The 23,540-nt window shown below is 41.9% G+C and overlaps 1 protein-coding gene across 1 annotated transcript; it reads left to right on the top strand.

The window, feature by feature from the left end:
- Positions 1-372: 372 nt before the first annotated feature.
- Positions 373-10,668, top strand: LOC119646638. The gene is made up of 3 exons (XM_038047151.1): positions 373-562; positions 9,752-9,916; positions 10,197-10,668. The coding sequence occupies exons 1-3, from the start codon at positions 505-507 to the stop codon at positions 10,412-10,414; spliced, it is 441 nt and encodes a 146-aa protein (XP_037903079.1). The 5' UTR covers positions 373-504; the 3' UTR covers positions 10,415-10,668.
- The last annotated feature ends 12,872 nt before the right edge of the window (positions 10,669-23,540 follow it).

Raw genomic sequence — 23,540 nt, 5'->3', positions numbered from 1 at the left:
TAGATTATCTTCCCATTCCCTGCATCATTACTCGTCATCTACTAGACAAACCTCAACATTTATAGTTTTTAGCTCCCTTTTTTTACCAACATCCCAAATGATCCCAAGTGATCACGTACTAGCCTGGTCAGTGAGGATGTAAGCAATTGTGAAATCTGAGAGCCAAAATTATAAAATTCCAATAAAAAACCTTAATATGAAGCGAATTTAAACAATTTCCAATGAGTGGAGTTTTCTATAAGCTTAAAGCCATTTCCCATGATATAAAATTTTGTTGGTGCTTTTTTCAAAACAATTATCAACACATTCAACGTATCTGATGTGTGGTAGGAGTACGTAACGAAAAAGATACATTGGACCGGCCTGAGGCATTCAGTCCGCACAATTTTCTATTCTGTTAGTATTCAAAATATTGTGGTGCGAACACTATCTCTGAAAAAGTTGTCTATCCGATCAGTGCTTACCTGAGCAAGTGGAATATTTTATAATCTATTTCCCGTGAAAATGGCATTGAATAAAGTAGTCCTTGCAATCTTTGCAGTCCTTTTCATCACAGAAACATGTAAGTTTTTCCTTTTTTTGGGGAGTTTTTAAGAAGATCTAAACTGTGAAGTGCGTTTCCATTAGTAGCCATCTAAATTTGAATGTGAAGTTAATATTAATTGACCCGGGAGACCCGGTTCAATGGGTTAATGCTTTGGGAAAAAAACTGGAACTATTGTCGTGCAACGTATCTTAATTGTTGGTAATATGCAAAACGAATTTCCAATTATGTTCTTATTGTGCTTCATTTGCTCAAGCATAGATTGTTGCGGAATATCTTCTATTTTAAATTTCTGAGGTAGTTACGATCAACGAGTAATAAAAAAATGCAAATACAAATTTCTTTGATAACTTAACGCTTTAAAGTTGGCACCCGTAATACCAGTAAAAACAGAATATGATTCATATCTTTTCATACGAATGTCGTTAGAAAAATCTTAGCTCCTTGTTAGATACAATCTAACGTTCCACTAGATAACTCTGCATTGAAGCTACATCTAGCGGCAAATTGGTGTAAATTACGTAATTCAAAATCCGGTTTTAGATACGCGTTTACGCTTGTAGCGTACCAGATTGAAAGTCTGGAGTTTTCCACCACAAAATACACAATGGTTGGATATGTTTGTAAACAATGTATGCCGAACGTTGTAGAGAGCAAAAAAGCTAAGCAATATAATGAAAAAAAAAACCTGTTTTAATCTGTATTTGTGTTGGTTTTATGAATTAATTCAAGTTGAGGAAAATGTATCTATATCTAAAAAATGGCGGGAAATAATGCGTAGGTTGGTGTTGTGTTAAGGTGTTAGCTACGATTCTGGCTCTAATTGAAGAGCGATTGTTTACGTGCTTGGTAGCATCTATTTGCTACGTAGAAGTTTCTTTTGGGCGTTAACCGGATAATTGATGCTAAATGAGTAGAAGATTCTTAACAATCTTTTTTGTATAGTCACGTACATTCCTTTCATTGGGATAGAATGCACTAGCGGAAGTCATATAATGGTTTTCCATACATATTTGAGACACGTGCTTTTTAAGGGTTTGTGTAAAACAAAATTTTATTAAAATCGGTTGCCTGTTTGCCTGCCTGTCCGTCTGTCTTTTTTTTTTAAGAAGGTGGAAATCTTCAAAATGCTTTGGCATGGGCACGCCAGAGTGTGGGATTTTTACCCACTAAAACCATCCTTTAGGTATTATACCACGGGGCGGAGTTAGCTAGGTCTCCTTCCGTCTACTCGCGGGGTTCATAACCGCGCCTTCCTTACTTCTTCTGCTTTTCGCAGTTTATCCTGGATTACTGTGATCATGGAATTGATCGCATCCCAGTCTTTCCGGCAAGCTACCATTCTCCGGACAAAATTTTCCTGTGATAGCACTTCACCTAGAGTTTCCTCTAGGTCCCTCCTTTCTTCCACGAACCTTGGACATTGGAAGAATACGTGCGCTGGGTCCTCTGGGACCCCGTCCCTCAATTTGGACAATTAGCTGAGGTGTCCAATTTAAATCTATACAGGTATTGACAGTATCCTCCATGGCCGGTGAGAGACTGGGTGAGATTATAATTGATCAACCTGTAAGTCCAACGACCCTTTTCTGACTGGTCCCATCGCTTCTGCCATCTGCTTATGGATCTCTCCCGTTCGGATTTTTTCACTTGCGATAAGGGGGAGATGGACCTGGCGTTATACATGTTCATCATTTCGGTTGCTAGGATGTCAATCGCCATCATTTCCCCTTCCATGTGGATGCTTTTTTACAAGTATGCTCCATGTGTTGCTTAAAATTGAGTTTTCCGCCTATCATCACCCCCAAGTATTTGATTGGCGGCTTGGAAGTGATGATACGATTCCTGATTCTAATACAGGCGTAATTTCTCTTCCAGCGTTTAGTAATGAGGACCGCTTCCGTCTTTTCCTCCGTGAGTGCCAGTCCAGCACTCTCTAACCAACGCTGATTTTCGATTTTTTTTTACTCAGTATATCTGTCGTCCGATCAGCAAAATTCGAGGGGCAGCTGGGTTTCACAAGCGGTCAATGTTGAACTTGGGGGATCGCAGCTCCCCAACCCTGCGAGAAGGAGCGGACGCAACACGCAAGCCAACGTAAGCGACTATCATGATAATCGCTAACCGCGAAATGGACAATGTGATTACTCGTACGGTTTCGGTCAGTTCAAGCCCAACTGACTTTATGGCAGGTTCTGCGCTCGAATAATGTGGCACCGATGACGAGACGGTTAAAGTTGCAGAAATCCGTGAACGTCACGGTCGCCAAAACCGTGCTTCCTTATCAAATGACCGGGCAAAATGTTATCAGATTCCAAGAGGAGTACTTTCCAGAGTTACCAACTTACTTCGCTTAGACTCAGAACGTCCCGCATATATCGTTGGAATTCCCGTTCAAGTTGGAGAAAGTGACACTACCATTGTCGACCAACGTGCACACATTCCAGAAACCAATCATAGTCCGTTTTTGATAGCCAAACGTCGTTGGCGTGAAGTCCCTCCCTAGCCAAGATTTTATTGACATTTCGGTAGCTATAAAGCTAAATGTGCAGGTTTCTATCCACTTTAGTCGTCCCTTTGAGTGTATTCAGAAGCCGTAGCTTACAGTGCGGGGAAGTCACACTTTATAAAAATGGTGACACCTACGGAAGATGCAACTCATTCTCTACTCTGGGAAAGCGTAACTAAAATTCCAAGTGTATGTATATATTTGAAAACTGAAAATATGTAGAATTTAAGAGAAAACCTTCAGGTGTAGATCTAAATCGACCAAAGTGGAAACAATTGAGGTAGTTTTGAGTCCGCATGGTACTTGGAATAGGGGAAGTTGCTCCCTAGTTGTTTGAGGATTGAGGGATCCTAAGTCCATATCTACTTGATGTCGGACCGGACCAAATGGGGAGCAACTTACTCCCTCTTTTGCCGACTTAAGATCTCCCGATCTTTAAATAAAATATTTCAGCTCTAGTCAAGCTTTGGCCCAAAGTATTGACGGATTTAATTATATAATGGAGCATTTCGGTTACTCTGTTCCCAGGGCAAAACTAAGACAGCATCTGACGAGCTGCCTGTGCCATGGTATGAAACCGTAAAACTGTTTTTCCTTTTTTTTAGAAACTTGGGTGCTAAGGCCAAATGAGGGGTCTGTAGACCAAAAAAAGAGGGAGTAAGTTATTCAGCCCGACATCCAGTGGATGCGGAGTAATTGAGGGAACAAATAAGTTCGAGAAATGTTCTATTCAAGAATTTCGATCTGTATGACCCGGACAATAAGTGGGTTGGGATGAGGTTGGCACACGTCACAGAGTTGAAGACATGATGGGCTAGGATGATGTAATTACGGCGAGTCTGACAGGAGTTGTACAGGATATAATGGGAGATATATTTGAAACGATCTTTGTTTTCGAAGGCGTAAGAGCAGTGTCCGGGGAGTCTGTGTTTTTCTCGTCGGAATTGTTTCGTTTAGAATGGGGTAGTGTCGGATCAGAAAATGAAACCGAAAATTAGGAGGGGTCGGATAAGCTATTCGTAGCAAGACACCTTAACATGGGTATTTGGGATGTTGTATTTAATTATGATTTCATATGGATCTAAAGACATTGCGTTCCACGGCCTTGTTGTATGGGGTATGTTGGATAGACAGGAGTTCATAGCTACCCCAAGAGAAATTATTTCTTTGACGGTTGAGTTGGGAGTATTGTGGATTTTGAGGGGAAGGTGGGGGGAGATGTCCCTCCACATTTTCGGCATCAAATAGGCACTTCCGTGGAACAGAATGGTTTCGCATTTCTAGCGATTTGGAGATAGTTTCTATTTGAAGAAGTAAGGTGAAGGTTGTCTAAATAAGATTTAAAGCGAGCTTCGTCTAATGGGATGTTCTTGGTGCAAGTATAGAGGATCAGGTTGTCCGTTTATTGACGAACTCGGGGGAGGTTTGAGTGTGATGGTGGTTTAGGGAGGTCAGCGATGAACAAAAAGGATTCCAGCAGGAGGCACGTAAAGTACTGTGAAAGTCGGAAAAGTCGACGCTCTAGGGGCAGTGATTGATGGTTTAGGATGAAATGATGAAAATGCTCGAATCGCATTTCTAGAAGACGATGGAATTTTTGGATGCGGCTATTGAATCCACAACAGAGTTCGTACCGATAAAATGGATCTTCCTGGCGGGAAGATGTTTTGGGGAAGGATGACAGATTGTTGGGAAACTTTCACAAGAAAAGGCAGCATTTTCTGGGTTCCCTGTGGCATCGACGTGGTTAGCATACATGGTCAGAATACTCTCGCATTTTTAGCTGTCTAGTGATCGGATTTCATATAGGTGGTATGAGAATTGAGAATATCTATTTATAAATACCTTCTGCCGGAGGTTCTTCTTATAATTGATATCTCGAAGGGTATCACTGGGAAGGGAGAGTAGATTATTATGGGGAGAGTTGGACTATAGTGGTACAAGTTGATGCTGTCATGTGAGTTGTTGAGGAATCGGTAGAGGAGAGTACCATTGCAGCTGAAATTGGAGGAAGGGTAGAAAACTGGGTGGAGTCAGATCCATAGATTGTAAGAGAGATTTTAGGATTATAAGCTGGGGGCCCTGGTTCTCAATCAACTCCAAAAACTTTCATTAAATCTAAGAGTCAGATTTCTCAGTATAATTGGACGACCCACATATCAGCAAATTGCTTTGAGAGTAGACTAAGAGCTTTTTGCCTACACATATCACCCGGATGTTGGTCCAGCACCCAATTTTTGGGTGAGTTGAATTCTCTTTGTAAAGGACGAGCAGTTTTTGAGTAAACCAAAACCTTACTAGGATTGCCCCACTGTCTATCTCTAGTCCCTGTCTGACTAATTCTCTAAAAGTCTGACATAAGTACGCACAGTTTGTCCAGAACATGTTGCATCTATTTCCATTTAGATATCATCATTGTAAGTTTGGATTTGCCTCGCAAAGAGGGAGGGATAAAGAGGGCATGTAGGATGAAGAAAGAGAGCCCCTCTTTTTAACACCGTTGAAGAATTGTGGCAATTATCTCCCGTTGAAAGGGCCTATTTTCACATCATTATTAAGCTTATTGGTGTGTGACGATATGCAAGGAGTGTCGTAGAGGGTAAGGCTTTGTTTTCCATAAAACCTTCAAATGATTAATTTTATAATATACTTGAGTACAAACCATCAGTACATCTATTCAATTAACGCATCGATGATCCGTGCTACTACATGCAGAATATAGATGTCATATTGTGTACTCATGATATCTAAAGTGAATCACTCCCCATCCATGATCAAACAAATATGTACGTATATTATGTACACACCTGAATACGTGACATTTACGTAAATAACTACGATAGAATTCGAAAAGTATATTTGAAGTCACCATTAGCATGCAAACTCAATAAAAGGCTGTACAATGGCGAAAACCCCCATCGAAATGAAAACATTGTATCTACCAATTATACTAGAAAGCAAGTTGCTCAGTAGTTCGAGAAAACTTTGCTGGTTATCGCTATAAGTTTTCCACCTTCTGAGCTCCCGCTTATTTCCTAGAATAGTCGTAGATTTCTGTATGACATAAAAACTTCCCTAATTTGAGTTTGCTGGTATATGCGTTACTTTAATAGCTTGAAACCATGCTAGGGACATAAAAGTGAAACCAGAACTATTCCAACCAGTTCTTAGGCCTACAATTTCGTAAATATATCAAAAGTTGTTGGTGCTGGACTGCATACTTGTATCTAACTACGATTGCTCAGCTCATCCCAGTCAACTGGCGTTTAATTACTAATCACCCTAAACAATTAGCAGCTGGAGCTAAGGAAAAACAATAGAATGAGAGGTTTATTATCTTTTCTATTCCCATGAACAGCGATCTTGAAAAAAAGATCAAATTGCTTTGGTGCGCATTAGGAATTATTTGCAATTTATATATAACTCTCGAGGTCAAATGAATCACATGTTGATGAGTGCGTCTCGTTTGTATTTGTGGTTGTTGCATAGTTAAATTGTTTAACCACTTCTTTAATTTGAATAATTCTAGGGTTTTTTTTTGCTAGTTGATGTTAGCTAAATGAAAATTGATTAGAATTAAGTTAATTTTAGGTTGTTCATTTAGAAATTTTGGAGACGAAAACCTACTAAAGATTTCCTCAAAATACTAGGAGAATGATTTCTTTATGTTTTACCTTTCGATATTTATTTGAGTAAGGGCAACATTGACCATGATCTTTCCGTAAAGGTTTAAGATTTGTGACAGTAGTTTGTTGAATCTGCGGATTTCAACTCAAGAAATTCGGAGACAAGAACAAGGCCGAAGAGTGGAGAAGTCCTTCCCTTCAAACCCGATGAAAACTTGCGGTGATTAATCTCTCCTAATACACTACGGCATTTCGTCTGCAAGATGCACCCCTAGCCGTTTTTGTTGATGCCTCTGACATCGCAGTAGGTGCTGCTCTTCACCAAAAGGTGGATCAAGTCTGACAGCCGTTGAGCCTCTTCTCTAAGCAGTTCCCGCTCAACGGAAATACAGTACCTACGATCGTGAACTGCTCGCCCCGTACTTGAGCATCAAATACTTCCCTTTTCTCCCTAGAAGGCACGCCGTTCACAGTGTTCACGGACCATAAACCTATCACGTATGCTTTGAAACAAAAGCTCGACAAAGCGTCCCCTCGTCAGCATCTACACCTGAGCTTTATAAGCGAGTTCACGTCAGACATCCAGCACGTGTCCGGCAAGGACAACATAGTTGCTGACGCTGTGCAACTGATGGCCATATTCTAGTAGTTTTTCCATCGCTTGCCGCACAGAGAAAATCTGATTTGTTGCTGATTTGCCTGGAGTGAAATCTTTTTAGAATGGGCCAATGATGTTCCGGTCGTATGGGACTATCCGGCCTAACAGGATAGCTGAAAATATCTTATAAATGGTACTCGGCAAGGTGATACCTCTATAATTGCTGCACTGCATGATATCCCCCTTTTTATCCATAAGACAAATAATGCCTTGTTGCCAATCATCAGGTATTGATTCGGTGTACCACACTTTGAGCATCAGTTGATGAACCGCTCGGTGTAATTGATCACCTCCACATTTCGGCTGTAATTCCATCGACTCCTGGCGACTTATGATTTTTAAGACGATGAATTGAACGGACTGTTTCTTCCAGGCTTGGTGGCAGCGTTTGACCGTCGTCTTCGTTTGGCAGAACTTCCAACTCGCCGACATTTTAGTTGTTGAACAGTTCATCAAAGTACTCAACCCATCGCTCCAATAAGCCCATACGGTCGGAAATCAGATTTTCCTTTTTGTTTCGGCAGGATGAGCGTGGACGTGTATAAGGCTTGAACTTCCGAGCCGGTTACTTCCTGTACGTTTCGAGTTATTGGCTTATTGGTTCTCTTAGGCTTCCCTTTTCTGTCTGTAAAATCCTTTTTCCACTCGACGGAGCTCGTCGTTGGCCTCTGCGCGTGCTCATGTCGTTTGATTGTGCAGCATTGCCCAGAATGCGGCATTCTTTCGTTCCGTTCTTAGCTTTCATTCATCGACGGATCAGCTGTTCCAATGTTTTTCATGTGGTTGTCAAGAGAATTTGTTGATCCCGCATCTCCAGACCTCTGTTAACTGCGGTTATTGCGGCATTCATTGCGTATTTGTCGTTGTTCTGGAGGGCTCTGTTCGGGGTGGCTCCAGTGTTTACTCTCACCTGATTGTCAGAGGGGTTTTAAGGTAGTATTGCTATTCGAGCTCGAAGCACCATGCCACCAAGATAGTGATCCCTTGATGTTCTGACATACATCTTGGCTGAGAGGTGACGGCGCTCAGTCAACACGTGGTCAATTTTGTTGAAAGTAGTCCAGTCTGGAGAGACCCACGTATGTTTGTGATTGCTTTTACTTTCCTACGAACGAAGATGGTCCAAAATGTATCTCGCCTAACAAAAACTTCGTGAAGTTATATTTCTCTTCATTAGCACGATCCTCTTTTAGTTTGGGAGACTTTTCCAGCAATGTTGAGTAGCATCCGTAACTCTATTTACATTGACAGCTGTCTAGCTTCTCAAATTGACCAATCACCAGGAACCCCATCTCTTCATTACTCACAAATATTTTACCTCCGAGTTAGTTTTAAAATAGAAAATAACCCGAGAGGAACTAAATCTTCCGAATTCGTGAATGTTAATCACCACAATGAAGAATGTATGAACTACACCACTTTTTTAATGAAAAAATATTAAAATACCACCATCCAGCTTGACGTTCCCTTAAATCCATCTTTGCCTATGAATCTATGCAAAAACTTCATTGCCAAAGACTTAATTAACATGTCATCAGGATACCTCTTCTTTTATAGTGAACAATCGTGGTATCTACCTTACGCACAAAAAAATCATATTTGGTAGCTTGCACCCTTGCAATCAACGGTTAGTTTTCGTTTGTGTGTATCGTTTGATGTGATTTTGTGTATCCTTTCTGACAGTGTTCGCTTTGAAAGGCTTTAAAGATGTTTAAAGATTGGGATCCAGAGTCCGTAGCTAATTGACTTTGGACCGGACGATTTAAAGGGATATTTACTCCCACCTTTCCGGCCCTTCATTTCCAGACTTATAAAAAATTTGGTTTCGATCTAAATCAAGCCTGAACAGGGCGCTTTACACCCTGGCTGCAATTCGTACTCCTGTTGTGTCCCCGAATTTATAAGGATAATGGATCGGTTAACAACTTGGAAATTTTTCAGTCATGCTGCTCCCAGGGCGGTGAAGGAGCATCTGATGGTTGCCTTTGTCCTGTACCAAACCACTAGTCGTCTTTCTGTTTTATCCGATGTGCTTTTATTTTGAACCACGGTCCAGATGCTGTCAGATTAGAATCTATGATAGATATCCCGTTCTCGTAGACTTTGATACCCCCAAATGAAAGTCTTGTACCAGATAGTGATGGAATTTGCTCTACAATTTGCTGAGAATCTTCAGTAATGACTGCTGTCAAAAAATACAAAAAAAAACTTCGAATTTAAGATTCATAAGGTTGATTCTTTCGGTGATAATTATCTTTCAAAAGAATGAGTGACATTCCACACTCATTCGTCAGGTCGAGCTTCTAAGTTAACCCTCATAAAATTATGATGAATTAAGATTGTTATTATTTATTATTTTTTAAATATTGATTGTAAAAGCATAATTCTTATAAAATTATTCGCTTCTGTTTTAGGTAATGCTATCAAGTGCTACGAATGCCAATCAGACATCGATCCAAAATGTACTGAGCGTGCTAGCGCATCCGACCTTCGCGTTGTTGACTGTGCTACCAGACGACCACCAGCATGGTTACTCGGAGCTGGCCCAGCCACCAAATGTGTGAAGATGGTTCGCAATGGTAAGTACGAGTAAATAATTATATTTAACGAAACCTATTGAAAATAATGACAAAATTACCTTATTTAGTAACATTATACAAGGTTTACCTAAATTATCCCGCATTTTGTGGATACCGAATATACTCTGGTCATTCAAACTTTTGAGTCCTGGTTAGACAATTTAATATTTTTGGATCATTTAGATTTGGCCTGATCTGTAATTAGAAGACTTTCTCTTGTGATTCTGTATCCAAAAAAGATACGAGACTTTGAATACTAATTTCTTCTTATCTATTTCAGTATTCGCTAGCGGTGGTCAAACCGTCACCAACCGTGGTTGCTTCTTTGAAAATCCTGCTGTCTTCTCTGGAAACTGTATGAGCAATCCATTGGACCGTGTTGTTGATTTCAAATCATGCGACGTTTGCGATAGTGATATGTGTAATTCGGCACCTGGTCGTTATGCTACATTCGGAGTTACAGCAGTTCTTGTCGCCCTGGCTGCCTACTTGCTCTAAGCTCCTTCAGACATGTACCTGACAACTCCGTCCGTTTGTAGTTATGACGAAGATTTGTAATTTTATATTTTTTAATAATTAGGAAAATACATAGATTTAATACCGAGTAAAGTGAAGAAAAGAATAGTTATCCAGTTACCGAATTTCAGAGATCTAAAATCTTGTTATGAGCACCTAGATATCGAAAAATGTAATTTCAATTACTTGTTTGACAATGGTTAATTCTTTTAGCAATAAATTTGATGGATAAGTGAGTTAAATGTTTGTTTTTAGAAGTCGATGCAAGAAGATGTTACATGTGGATTGGAACAAACTATACGAGCCATTCATCGTAATTAATAGAGAATTTTGAGGATTATTACCGATGTGATCCAACGCTTTCACATATTCTGCATCTCGGCATTCATTGAAGCAATATTTTCAAACAGTGTCTTGTGTGTGTGCTATTTTACAACTGCATAGTCACAAAGATATCTCTCGAGGTAACCTAATTTAAGAGTCCCTACATACGGCCAAAGGGTAGTATAGGTCCCAGGACGAAATGTGGATTGGTACCGACGATAGAGCGTAAAACCTGGGAAACTCTTGTTGAACCGACACCAGCAGCTCTACTACCCTTTCTTTGACCTCCATGGGGTGGTCGATGAGGGTTCTTTTTAAAGAAAAACTGCCACGTACCCCAGGATGCAGTTGAGTCTTCTGCGCCTAAAAACGGCACAAATTGTACCAACTAGTTCTCCAGGTTGGTTGTTGAATAGGGCTTACAAGCCGAAGCTACGAAATGATCCTCGGACTGGACGGATTTTAGAACGCGAATCCGGCAACGAACGATTTGGAACGTGCGTTACCTGTACAGACCGCATGTTATTCAGCAGCTAGTCGATGTCCTATCCCAATATAAGGCTAATGTAACAGCGTTGCAAGTGATGCGTTGGACAGAGTTCGGTTTCCTGGAGAGGAGCCACTACGTGATCGGAGTAGGTTTTTTAGTTAGTCAAAAAATGAAACCTGCACGTTCGCACGCCAGCAGGGACGACTGCAGAGTCGGAGAAGGATACCTTCTACGAGACAGTAGAGAGGACCCTCGAGTCTTGCCCCATGTCCGTCTGATTAAGGATCGAATCCAGCTCAATAGGTTGCGTTGGTGGGGACCCCTTAATTCGTATAGGTGAGGATGATCCAGCCCGGAAAGTCTATAATGGCAATATTTATGGTACAAAAGAAGTCGTGGCAAATCCTGTTCCAGATGGAACGATGACATAGGCCAGGATGCTAGACAGCTTTTAGGGATATCAAACTGGTGGACCTCGGCGCAAAATCGGGATGTCTGGAATTCCTTATTAAGGCAGACCGAGACTGGATACGCTTGTTGCGCTATTGATGTTGATCATGAAGATATACTATATATTTATATTATATAACGGGCTTTATTATTAGTTATAGATTAGGTTCACGTTTTCGGCACTCTTGCTGGGGCTCATTGTAACGTAAGATGATGCTTTTTTACTTACTTACTGTTGTTCATCCTTCGTTTCTTTTGTAAAGGTCTGTCTTTTTATGGAGATGAAAGTCTTCAAAAGACACTGACCTGGACATGTGTGTGGGATTTTTGCCTACGCTTTTCTTATAACGAATGCTATATCATCCGCATAATCCACCTCTTCCGGAATCGGAAGATAAAATACATCATTGTATATGTTCCACAGTAGTGGACACTTGTGAAATTCCCGCGGAGGCAAAATACTCCTCCAATCCGTCAGCAATAGTAACGAGATAGTTGGGAGCAATATTTGTTGTTATTACCTTCTCCTTGAATCGCGTCCTTAGCCAGTCCAGTAACGAATTTGATAGCACAAATGGTTTATCTTGCTTTACGGAACCGTTTAGGGCGAGGTGAAAAGTTTTCGGCCGGATAAAGAAACAAGTCGGGAAACCGGAAGCTGGACGCTTCAGGTATGAAGCCGTCAGCTCCTGTTCTCGAGATTTGTCAGCTTCATCTTGTTTTATGCAGCTTCAGTCTGGGAACTGCATTGCGAACGTCGTGCGCTTACCGAAAAACTTCAGACGAAGCAGCTTGTGTGATAGCAGGCATGATCCCCATCGACATCTTGACGAATGAGGGTCGACGCCTTTAATACCCATCATATGCAATTGGCGAGCCCTATACCTCTCGTCGGCAATTGGCACGAAGTGAATCTATTATGGAATGGCAAAAAAGATGGGGTGATTTACCTAAAGGACGCCAGACACACAGGATTATACCAGATGTCTCTAAATGGATCAAACGAAGGCACGGTGAGGTTAGTTACCACAGACACGGAGGGTACCGTGCATACCTTTATCGCTTCGGGCGTGACGACTCCCCGTATTGCCCGACATGCGTGATGATTCCAGAGGATGTGGAGCATGTTGTTTTTAACTGTCCGCGGTTCGCCGTACACAGAGCGGAGACCGAAATTAACGCCAGGGCACGGTTGACACCCGAGAATATCATGGACTACGTGCTAGCCTCTGAAACATCTTGGAGGGCGGGGGAAAAATTAATGAAGGCGATCCACAATCTGCTGAGGAGAGAGGAACTTCGGAGGAAAGTTACAAACAACGACAGGAGCCGCAAGCCGTAACTGATCCTGCCCCGCGACGTAATACCGAAATGGCAGTCTCGCGGGGTTAGGGAAGGAGAAGGAGGTGAGTAAAAGTCTCACATAACCATTTGTTTTACACAAGACAAACAGTTTTTGTTTTCGCGTTTTTCTCTTTCTATTTTATACAATTTTCATAACGGGCTCATATCAGTAGTCACATTCTTATAGTGCGAAATATTAAGGGGGGTATTTTGGTCAGGAAACAAATGGAAGGGAGAATTTCGACTCGTTCATTCTAGCCATTGCAATGAAGGGTGGGCGGTCTTGGAGAAACCAAAATTTTTTCTTTGACAGATGCGATGGTATTTGTTTCCATTACTTCCTTCAAACGGTGCAATTTACCAGTAGTGGTTTGATGCTCCTCAAGGTAACCAATGAAGATCGTTTCTTTTGCTTTTGCTTTTGCGGTCGCTAAAAAAATTATTTTTACATTCTTTGGCGTTGGTTCACCTGTCCAATATATTTTTTCGCCAAATGGCGAAACCGATCACGACGTGCCGACGCCGCTTGTGAACGTGACAAAGGCTGAAGAAAAAGAAGAAAAAGAAGAGATGTTGAACTCACGTTTCATCGACAGGTCAAAATCTATGCATAAATTGGGGATTTCGCTTGTAGAGTGCCGAATTGGTGATCGAAATAGTTTTCCGGGCTAACTCCTGATCGGGTGTTTTGATCGCTGGTCTCTTTTGATCCCAAAATTTTCAGTTGATATTCCAGTTGTCTCGATTATCTCACTTTGTGTTCTTTGTCACGATTTTATGAATCTGTTCAATCATTTTGAGAGTTGTGACCTCCATGAGGTGTCCTGAACTTGATGCCGTCATTAGTGCCCTTGCCACTATGGAAAAGAGTCTCTCAATGTTGAATCCACTTTTCTTTTGAGCTGTGCTTGACTTTTTAAATAGAAGTATTTAATGACAACACGTTTCCTAGTTTTCTCCATTTTCACGTTCACTACGAGGCGCCTTCTTCAATAAGCTCTCAAACCTATACTAACAAAGCAATTGACTTTAAAGTTGGTATGCGTGCTAATCAAGGATAGACAGATAGAATATCAGTAAAAAATTAGACCTCCTAACATCAGTAAAAAATTAGACCTCCTAACACCATTTTTCATTCAAACTTCGTAGAATGCTGATCTGAAAAGATTTCTTACCTTTCAAAAACCGGTAGTAATCTATTGGAGGCTACCCCCTCTAACGTTTTCCACATAGTATCCAAAAGACGCTTCCATGCTGTAGAAAATATCCCTTCAGATATGCACGTTTCAACCGACTCAGCGAATATGTTCGGTTTGGATTTCACCATGACTTTATGGATCTCATTCGGTATCCTGCCCAGGCCCAGTTTTATTTTCGCATAGTTTGCTGCAGATTTCCAACAGCTCTTTGGTTATTGCAGAAATTACCGTCTCATAAAGAGATTTCTGAAAATTGTCAGTGTTATTTTCAATAAGAGGATGTGACTTTTGGGGATGACCCGCCTCGTGTCATCCCTTTACGATTCACAATTCGATAGACGCCCTTCCAAGGGTCTATACCCATTTCCGAGCAGAGTTGCTGGAAGCATTCTCTCTTGCTCCGCTACATGGCTATCTTTCTCCAGATTCCTAATATGTGTGACACTTTCTTAGCACTTGGGCTGGCAGAGGTGAGGTTCGCGATTCCCAAAATTGCTTATATTACCTTCATTGGACAAAATTGTATCGAACTGGGCAAAAAAATCTAATAGATTTTGGCCCATTGTGTTATTCCCCCTGCTTCTCGAAACAAGGTCCAATGGATTAAAATGATCCTCAATCATCTGTCCGGATAGCTTGCTGGTTAGAGCACAAGATTGTCATGCGGAAGGTCGCGGTTGAAATATCTTTGGTGGCAGTGGAATTTCTACCATGATTTGACGTCGAATACCAGTTGACTCAGCTGTGAATGAGTACCTGAGTCAAATCAGGGTAATAATCTCGGGTGAGCGCAATGATGACCACATTGCCTCCTATAGGGTAATGTAATCCTGCAATGTATCGTTATGGTCTTCAATGAAGTGCTCTAACACACTTCAAGGGCCTGATACAATTGGATTGTTGCGCCAACGGTTATTATTAATCTTTGGGTTTCGTACTTGGCGTTGAAAATAAGGTGGTCTAACATGATTTAAAATTCAGAAAATATGCCACTTGGTGAGGTAGAGCAGCTGTACATATTTACACCGCTTATTTTCGCCCACAGGTATTGCCTGACTGTAGGGCCACTCCCATCTCAGCTTCAGAGGTGGAACGCTCAAATAAATTCAGAGCTACCCTGCAGGTTTATTTGAATGAACTTAAATTTTTTATGGCAGTGAACGCTTTCTTAAATTCTGGGCATTTAGCACATCTGGCAATATGTGTGGTATTCCGCGTATTCCGTCCTTCTTTTTTCTCATACAATAGGCGTTCTGAGTTTTTATTGCATTCCTTGGCAAAATAACCTTTCTTTTCACACCTTCTGCATCGATCGAGCCGATTAAAACCGCTGGTGTATGACCTAGCGAAGCCTTCAAATATGAAGCACTTGAAGCACCTCTTTAATGATGTCTGATGTCTCAGACGGTAGACGATCCATCCGATTGGAACTTTTACGGTCGATGGCAACTGCTGCGCTGCCTTCACTGGTAATTGTATTGTGGTCGTTTGAGTACCGTCGTAGGCTTCTTGCAAACTCATAATTTGAAACCTCTGCATGTTCTTACTATTTGAATTCTTGCTTCAATACTTTAACTTTATTCGTCGTCCTTTTGTTCATGACCTGGGTCTGTCCAACAGTTTCGTTCCCCTTAGATTTCACTTTGATTGCAGGCGCTTGCGCTTGTGACACAGACTTTTTTCCTTCTGCACTTTTATTTCCCTTCTTTGGAACTGGTAATGCACTTTTTTACTCTCAGGGGTCTGCTGATTCCATAGGGGATCCCTATCTTTTTCCCGCATTCTTTTCTTTGGTTGCAGGTCGATAGTAATACGTTTCTTGTCACTAATGTTGCGTATGACCTTGTTGGGACTATAAGTCTTCTCCCTGTGATTACAAAGGATCTCAATCGGTCTCACTATGTTTTTGAGAGCTCGGTGCAAGTCGTTGATAAAATAGGTTACCTGAACTATTTTCGCTAAAAGTTGCATGAAAGGTAGTTGGTTCATGCCTGAACTCTGCTTTGGTTTCAAGAGTTTTATTTTGTACCGTCTTTTGCATGGATCTAAGATCTAAGAGTTGAGGAGCTTTTCCTGAATTTATCAATCTCTTCGTCTTGCGGTGAGTATCGAAATAATCTTAGCAGTCCAGCTTTCTCTTTTCAGTATATCATTTTTGGCTCCTGTGGTTTTTGTGTTCTTAGTAAGGACGTGTCTCGTTGGAACACCTTCTTCTCTAAATATTTAATAGTTGTAGTATTAGATGCAAGGGTGATCAAATTGGCGATCACCGAGTCACTACATTCAAGGGATATGACCGACGAGAGCCCACTTGCTCACTGCCAAAACCGGCAGAGCTGGGATTCCGAGCCTCGAGCACTGCAAATTTACTCCTTCTCTCGTCTTCCATGGTTCTTTTATGTTCTGGCTATCCTTTTCATAGCCATTTTGGTTAACACACCAGGGATGAGCAATCGCGTGGCCATTCACAGTCTGAAAACGGGCTGCTTGAATAGATATTTACACGTCAATAGCCATGCCCTTATCCACCACCTAGAGTCGCGTTTTATGGAATATCTGGTAACTACTCAGGTTGTTTGTATGTCCGTCTATTACACTCAGTTTTTTTCAAAATGATTTTACCAATTGGTGTACATATGGGAACCCCAAAATCCCGGTCTTGAATGAAGTGCTCACTTCAAGGCCATCATCCAATATGGATTGTTGCGCCAACGATTATATAAAATCCCAGACAGTGGCATTAATTTCAGCGGGGGGGGGGGGGGGGGGGTAATCTCTTTACATATAGTAGGTGGTAACGTTTCAGGTGAATTTCAGGGGAGAATATAACCATGTGATGTCTCAAATGAAAGGGCTCAATTAGTATAATACTTTTGGAAAATTCTATGATTGAAGTTCGTGGACGGTGTCCAAACCAGATGGATATTACTACATTTCTATTTTAGATGCGTAAATGTACATGTACAGTGTAGAGTAACAGGCAATCTTTGTTTGTTTAGGATGAACATAAAATTTATGTCTTTAATATGTACATGTATCTTCGAGTTTTTAAATATATGGAGGAATGGAATAACATTAAAATTTAGCTTACATTTCAGGCCAGTTGGGGAGAGGATTGCCCCAGAGCCGGAAATTTCCCAGAAGCAACGAATAGAAAAATTGAAAGTGAGGCAAAGCGTGACGGTTTGAAAAAATTGATTTGGATTTCCGAACATTCGATTTGATTTTTCTACCACAGTGAAAAGGCGGCGGTTTTTGATTTTTAATTGACTAGAGAAACAGACGTCGAGAAACGTCCTAGCCGACCTTTTTCGAGTCGGCCTCAACCCAATAGCATGCAGCTGGATTCCAGCATACGCATACGCAATATTTATCTTTAGTCAGAAACAAACCTTGGAAATGCATTTAACAGTATGCAACATGTTCTAAAACCATTTGAAAACAACAAGAAAAAAGCCTAATGATTGTTGTTTCGAAATATTAGAAATATTCTATATTAACTTTGAAATATGTATTTAAATGAATTTAGGGTTTTGTGGGAAGTTAAAAGGGGTTTGTATATAAAATTGTAAATATTTAGAAAAAAAGATCATTCTTGAATTATTCTTTTAAAATGAGCGTAGAGTAATGGATGTGTTGAAGGGATTACAACAGCCGAAAAGAAAATATGCTGCATACAAACAACTGAATCTCTCAAAGACTGAATTGGGTTTTGGTTGGGTAACGAATTAGTAGGGAGGACAATGATTATTACATGCGGAATAATACCCAAAAAAAATTTTTTTTTTATTCGAATGGAAAAAATAGAAAATAAAACCGCGAATTATAGGTAGCCAATTGACATATCATTACCATTATGCTGCTTCTTCTGCTATTGAATAGACATAGCTGTACTTTCAAATATGTACATATTAAACAGAAATTTACTCTACTTCAAACGAACTACATAAATTCATAAAGACCAGGCAATTATTCAATTTGAATTCAAATGTTCACAAGTTTCAATTGAAATTGCTTTTACTTTGCGTAAATGCTCTTTCACTCCATATGAAAGGGCATTTCTTTTTTTTTGAACCCACCGCCGAAGTATGAGACTTGGGGTCAAAATGCATTCAACATTTTACAACTCAACAAGCATCAACAACGCCCAACTGACCGTCCTCCAATTTCTAAAGACTAATTAAGTTACTTCCGACGTATTCAAGATCTTGAAGTCCAGTAGACGTTAAAAGTGAAACGGAATTGAACGCATAATTTTAAGAGGCAATAGCAAATGTACTGGTCAATTGGGGACTTGGTCATTAATTAGAGTGTACACGAGAACTATGGACCAACTCTATTCAAGTGTGATTAAGTATCTGCTTGGATGTAATTCACTTTCAAACTTTTGTACAAGAAATAAGTCGTGGTGAAAAGTTTTGCATTGACAGCAGCTTACAGGCAAACTTATTTGAGTGTGATCTTTGTAAATTAAATGGCGTTGTCTCCAGGGCTTCCGGAGAGGCTTGCACTTCTCCTCAAGTATTCTGTGCCAGCTGTGTGTTTTTGATAAAAAATTGGAATAAAAAAGTTTCAAAAAATGGTTACAAAATTAATAATACAAATTTAACCATGCAATAAAGGAAAAATTTTATTGTCTGCAAGGCCTTAGTGGTGTACTATCTGGTCCAATACAATATCTAATGAAGAGGTCCACTAGCGTACGTGCCAGGTGCCGGTAGATGGGTTAATTGGAGGGCAGAAGTGACAGTATATGGATCACACTTCAAGAGGGGGTGCCAGCCCCAACGCTGACTACCCCCATGGGCAAGTCCTCACACGACCTCCTCGTGGTGGCCGTTGGAAACCATGTTTGGACAGGCCAAGAGTGTGTTGGGCCGGGCTGGTAGTAGGCTCATCCAACTGATGAGGATCTGCTTGTCTGCTGTCATGTGTTAGGGGCAAGTAGATCTGGCTGGGGGGATGGACCGAGGCAACAGCCCGGGAATTGTCCTCCCTGCGCTGGAGAAGGTGGTAATAGGACCCCAAGCCAAGGTGGAGCAGCATACGCTGAGGGCTGTGTGGCCAATGGGGAGCTTGGTTTTTAGTATGCGAACTCTGAATACCTTGGGCACCTTCAGTTTCAAATAAGACCCTTACCCTGGTGTCCGGGCTAGCCAGGGTAGACATTCTTCTCGGACTATTCGTGGGACCAAGCCATGAAATCAATTTTAAAAATAAAAATAACTAAAACCGACTATAGAAGAAGAGGGGGTGATGCCAGGCGCATCATCGGAGGACGAGCTGCTAACATTCAGCCAGGAGACAGTAGCCGTCGAGAGCAGTACACTCGGTGCCAGCCATAACACCGCTGTGCTGAAACCAACCGCAGGGACCCCGGAGCGAGGCGGCAGACGAACTAGTGGTTTCAAGCCTGGAATCCACTGCCATCAAACTGGGTATAGCGAGTACCAGACATAGTACTCCTAGTCCGAAACCCTCGGCATCGGGGATCCCTCAAACGTGAAAACCGACAAAAACGTCGGTTGCTGGAAACCGACTAAGAAGAGAAGGTCTACTGGTGTCCTGCTCAAGAGCCAGTACCAGAAGGCCATGCTAATTCTCAGCAAGATTGTTAAAAATAAGGAGGCCGGTAATGTTGATGAGCGGAATGAAAAATACCCTCGCTAAATATCAAGCCATTGTTGGGGAATACAACAGCAAACGCCTGAAAGACGACTAGAAGGCGAAGCCCATCGTTTTGAAACGCAACCGATCTCAAGACGAGGTGGAGCAAGACCACAAGCGGAGCAGGGTGCGCAAGAGCTCAGAAAATCAGAAAAGTACCCAGCAACAGTCAGCCGACGGGCCACGAAGTGCGAAAACCTTCAGCGACATGGCCAGGAGCCACATACGTGTGGCTGGCAATTCCCCTAGCAGCAAATTAGCGCCGACGGTGTGGGCCAGTCTTGAGGCCAGGCTGTCGGAGATGGTTATTGAGCATATTCTGGACACCATAGGCAAACACATGGGATTCATCCTCTGCTTTGCTTCCTCTCAGGTGGTCCGTGGATTTCATGTTATAGCTTGCAAATTCTCTAGGGACTTTCTCGGTTCGTGCGTCGCTAAGATCAGCGAGTTCGCAAGTTTCTCCTCAGTTACCGCAGGTATGGTGTAGACATCCAATGCTTGCTTGTGTTGTTTGCGCTCCCCTTTATCCGTAGGGAAGAACGCCATCTCAATATCGAGTAGAAGGTGCGGGCAGGTCAGTTGTGGTGTTCGTCCTCTCATCTTCTTCATACCCATCCTGTACGCTGTTCCCCACGGACTCTAGCCTGCCTTTGCGCAAAGCTCCTTGAAGCTTTCTCGGTTGCAGGTCCGTATAACTTGCTTAAACCTACCTCGAAGGTTCACATATACTTGTCGTTTCTCGTCGAAGTCCGATGCTCCTCTAGATCGTTGGCAGATCCTTCTAGTTCGAAAACGCCAATAGCATCTCTATGCATGCATCCTCTTCAAACTTTTTCACGGATCAGCCCTGGTTTCCAGCTCCGCGGGAACGCACATCGCCGCATAGCCCATGTTCGATCTGGAGGAAGATTGCCCAGTGGTCGCTGTGAGTATAATGTTCACTGGCAAACCATGCCGTTCTCCTCGCAATGGGGTACTCACATATGTCAGATCGACTATTGAGCCCGACCCTGCCCCACGAACAGTGAAAACATTTCCCGTTTTGGCAAGCACCAAGTCTAGCTCCGCGAAAGCCTCGAGCAGGATACGGCCCCCGATGTTCCTAGTGCGACTGCCTCAATCCACGGCCCACGCGTTGAAATCACCTGCTATGATCTTGGGGTTTCGACTTCTTGCATCCGAGACTAGCATACCTAGCATTCCTTCGAATTCTGCAATCATGCTTGGTGGAGCATAGCAACTATATATGTAGATGCCAGCTATTTTGCCCTAACGAATCCAACTTCTGGAAATTCGATCACTTCTTGAATGGCTTGATTTCCACATGCCTATACTGCCGCCTTGCTAGTTACGGGCTCGACTATTTCAACAAGGAAGAGAGTCTTCTGAAGACGACCTCTGACCAGATCGTCTAGCGACAATAGTGACCGAAGAAAATGTACAAAAGGTCGAAAAATTAATACTGGCCGATCAAAGAATTAAATTGTGACAGATAGTGGAGGAAATTCTAAGTGAAAGGTCGGAATCGAAGATTGTGGGTACCATTTTCTGGAAGAACGAGCAAATTTTACTAATTAATTATATGCTGAAAGGGACCACAATTAAAATTTACTGGGTCGGGCATGTGAAGCAGTCGTACAGAAGAGACGTGGCAAGTTGGCAAGGGGAGTGTTGTTTGTGCAAGACAGCACTCCCAGTCACATTACTCAGGTTGCGAGGGCTACTTTAAAGTCTACGGGATTCACAGAAAATGATCACCCACCCTACAGTCCAGACCTGGTCCCCGGCGACTTTTTAAAGAAGGAGTTACCAGGACGAAAAATTTCTGACGACAACGAAATGAAGGCGGCCGTAGAACACCATTTTGAAATGAAGTCTAAGGAATTTGACAGTGGCATAAAGGCATTACATGTAGGATATGAAAAGTGTATTTCACTAGAAGGGGATAACATACCACGAACTTATCAGAAGGCCCTCGCAGAATGATGTTACTAATTACATGCGTCCGGGTAGTTCCCTTTCCCACCAAATTTCGTAACAACATGAGTAGCCGTTTCCGAGGGAAGTGTGTGTGACAGACATACAATGCGTGTGCAGACATACAATGACCTAAAAGATCTAGACGTCAGCAAGACCCGAAGGACCCAGAAGGGGACAAGGAGGATCTCATGTTTGAGCTAAAAAATTCAGCTTGATCTAAATTGATGGTTTTTGCGACCAAGTTAAGAATTCACTTGGAGAGCATTTCACATTATGGTCCCAAAATTATGAGATTTGTATACAATGCAAGAAGCTCGGAAAAGTCACTTCCAAGGGAGAACTCTGCATTGCCTGGAAAGAATAGTTTAAGCTCGAGAAATTTTGAGAATACTCCATTGGTAGTCGGAGAAAGGTTTAAGGTAGTACCTAAACGGCCGCTATGTTGTCGCTGGAAAAATTGGAACCCAATGGGTTTTTTTTCCATCTAAGAGTTCATTAGAGAGGTGCCCCAAGTGCCTCGTGTTTGGGCCATATTGCCAAGAAGTACAATACGGGCCTAATATGCATGCTATGCGACGGAAATGGAGAACATGGTCTGTCACACAATGCATCGCCAAAGCTTTTGACTCATGCATGCCTAGCAAATGTACATTTTCAATTACCCAATTACTGATGGTAAAATGAGCAGCCCCCGAACAGCTGATCACCGAGTTCAGCGGTTCGAATGGTTTAGAGGGCAGTATGTAGGCCGATCAGTTACAAAAAGAGGAAGTATATATGTAAGGAAGGTTGCAAAAATTTCAAACTCGCAATCCTGCATACCAACAGGGAATGTTTCAAGGAGTTTCGCGGCGGATGTGATCCCATTGGGCACCGTTTATAGAATTTTAATGGTGTGAGTCAAAAGCCGGTCATTCCCACAGATCACGTGCCCTACTCTCTTATTGAAAACAATCCAGGATCTATTCCGCCAGCAGAAAAGGGGCGTTAATAACTGTAAGGGTATATGAAGGTGACGACAATTCTTTCAGTCATTATAGATCAGCTATTGGAGATCTACAGCAGAATAGTCGACGATTCCTGGCATGGACAGAATTTTGGATAGGGCCTTTAAGTTCGCTGTAAAATCTATCTACGCTGAGTTGTTCGGAGTGTGCATATTCGTGAGGATATCTCCTGCATTATGGAAGTGGTAGAAGGTGGTGCTGTTACCTAAAGCTGACAGACCTCCAGGTCTGCCATCCTTCTATGGGTTTATATGTCTTCTAAACCCTATTGAAAAAATGTAAGAGTGGGTAAACAACAATAAATTGCTCCTGGTTATTGAGAGCTAAGGAGATCTTTCTGGTAGGCAGTATGGGTTTCGTAAACCGAGATCAACCGGAAATGCTTCCGGCAATATACAAACCGGAGCTCAGCATTTAACAGCTACGAGTAAATGGCGCTACGGTCACTAGTTTTCAAGAAGGTTGAACCCCTAAAATACCGCCATCCAATCTTTGGATACGGCCTTGGTCTCAAGTTCAGGTGGGCTTTCTCGATTCTCCAGATATTGTATGTCTTCCTTAAGTACGAAAGTTTCCCAAGTTCAGGTATGCCTATATTTTCGTCTGATAATTTTCGCTCTTTCCGAATAATGAAAAACTGGCGA

Source organism: Hermetia illucens, chromosome 1 (genome assembly GCF_905115235.1).
Source record: "Hermetia illucens chromosome 1, iHerIll2.2.curated.20191125, whole genome shotgun sequence".
NCBI lineage: Eukaryota > Metazoa > Arthropoda > Insecta > Diptera > Stratiomyidae > Hermetia > Hermetia illucens.
Note: the sequence above shows the minus strand (reverse complement) of the source record. Positions and strands in the feature narration are given on the sequence as shown.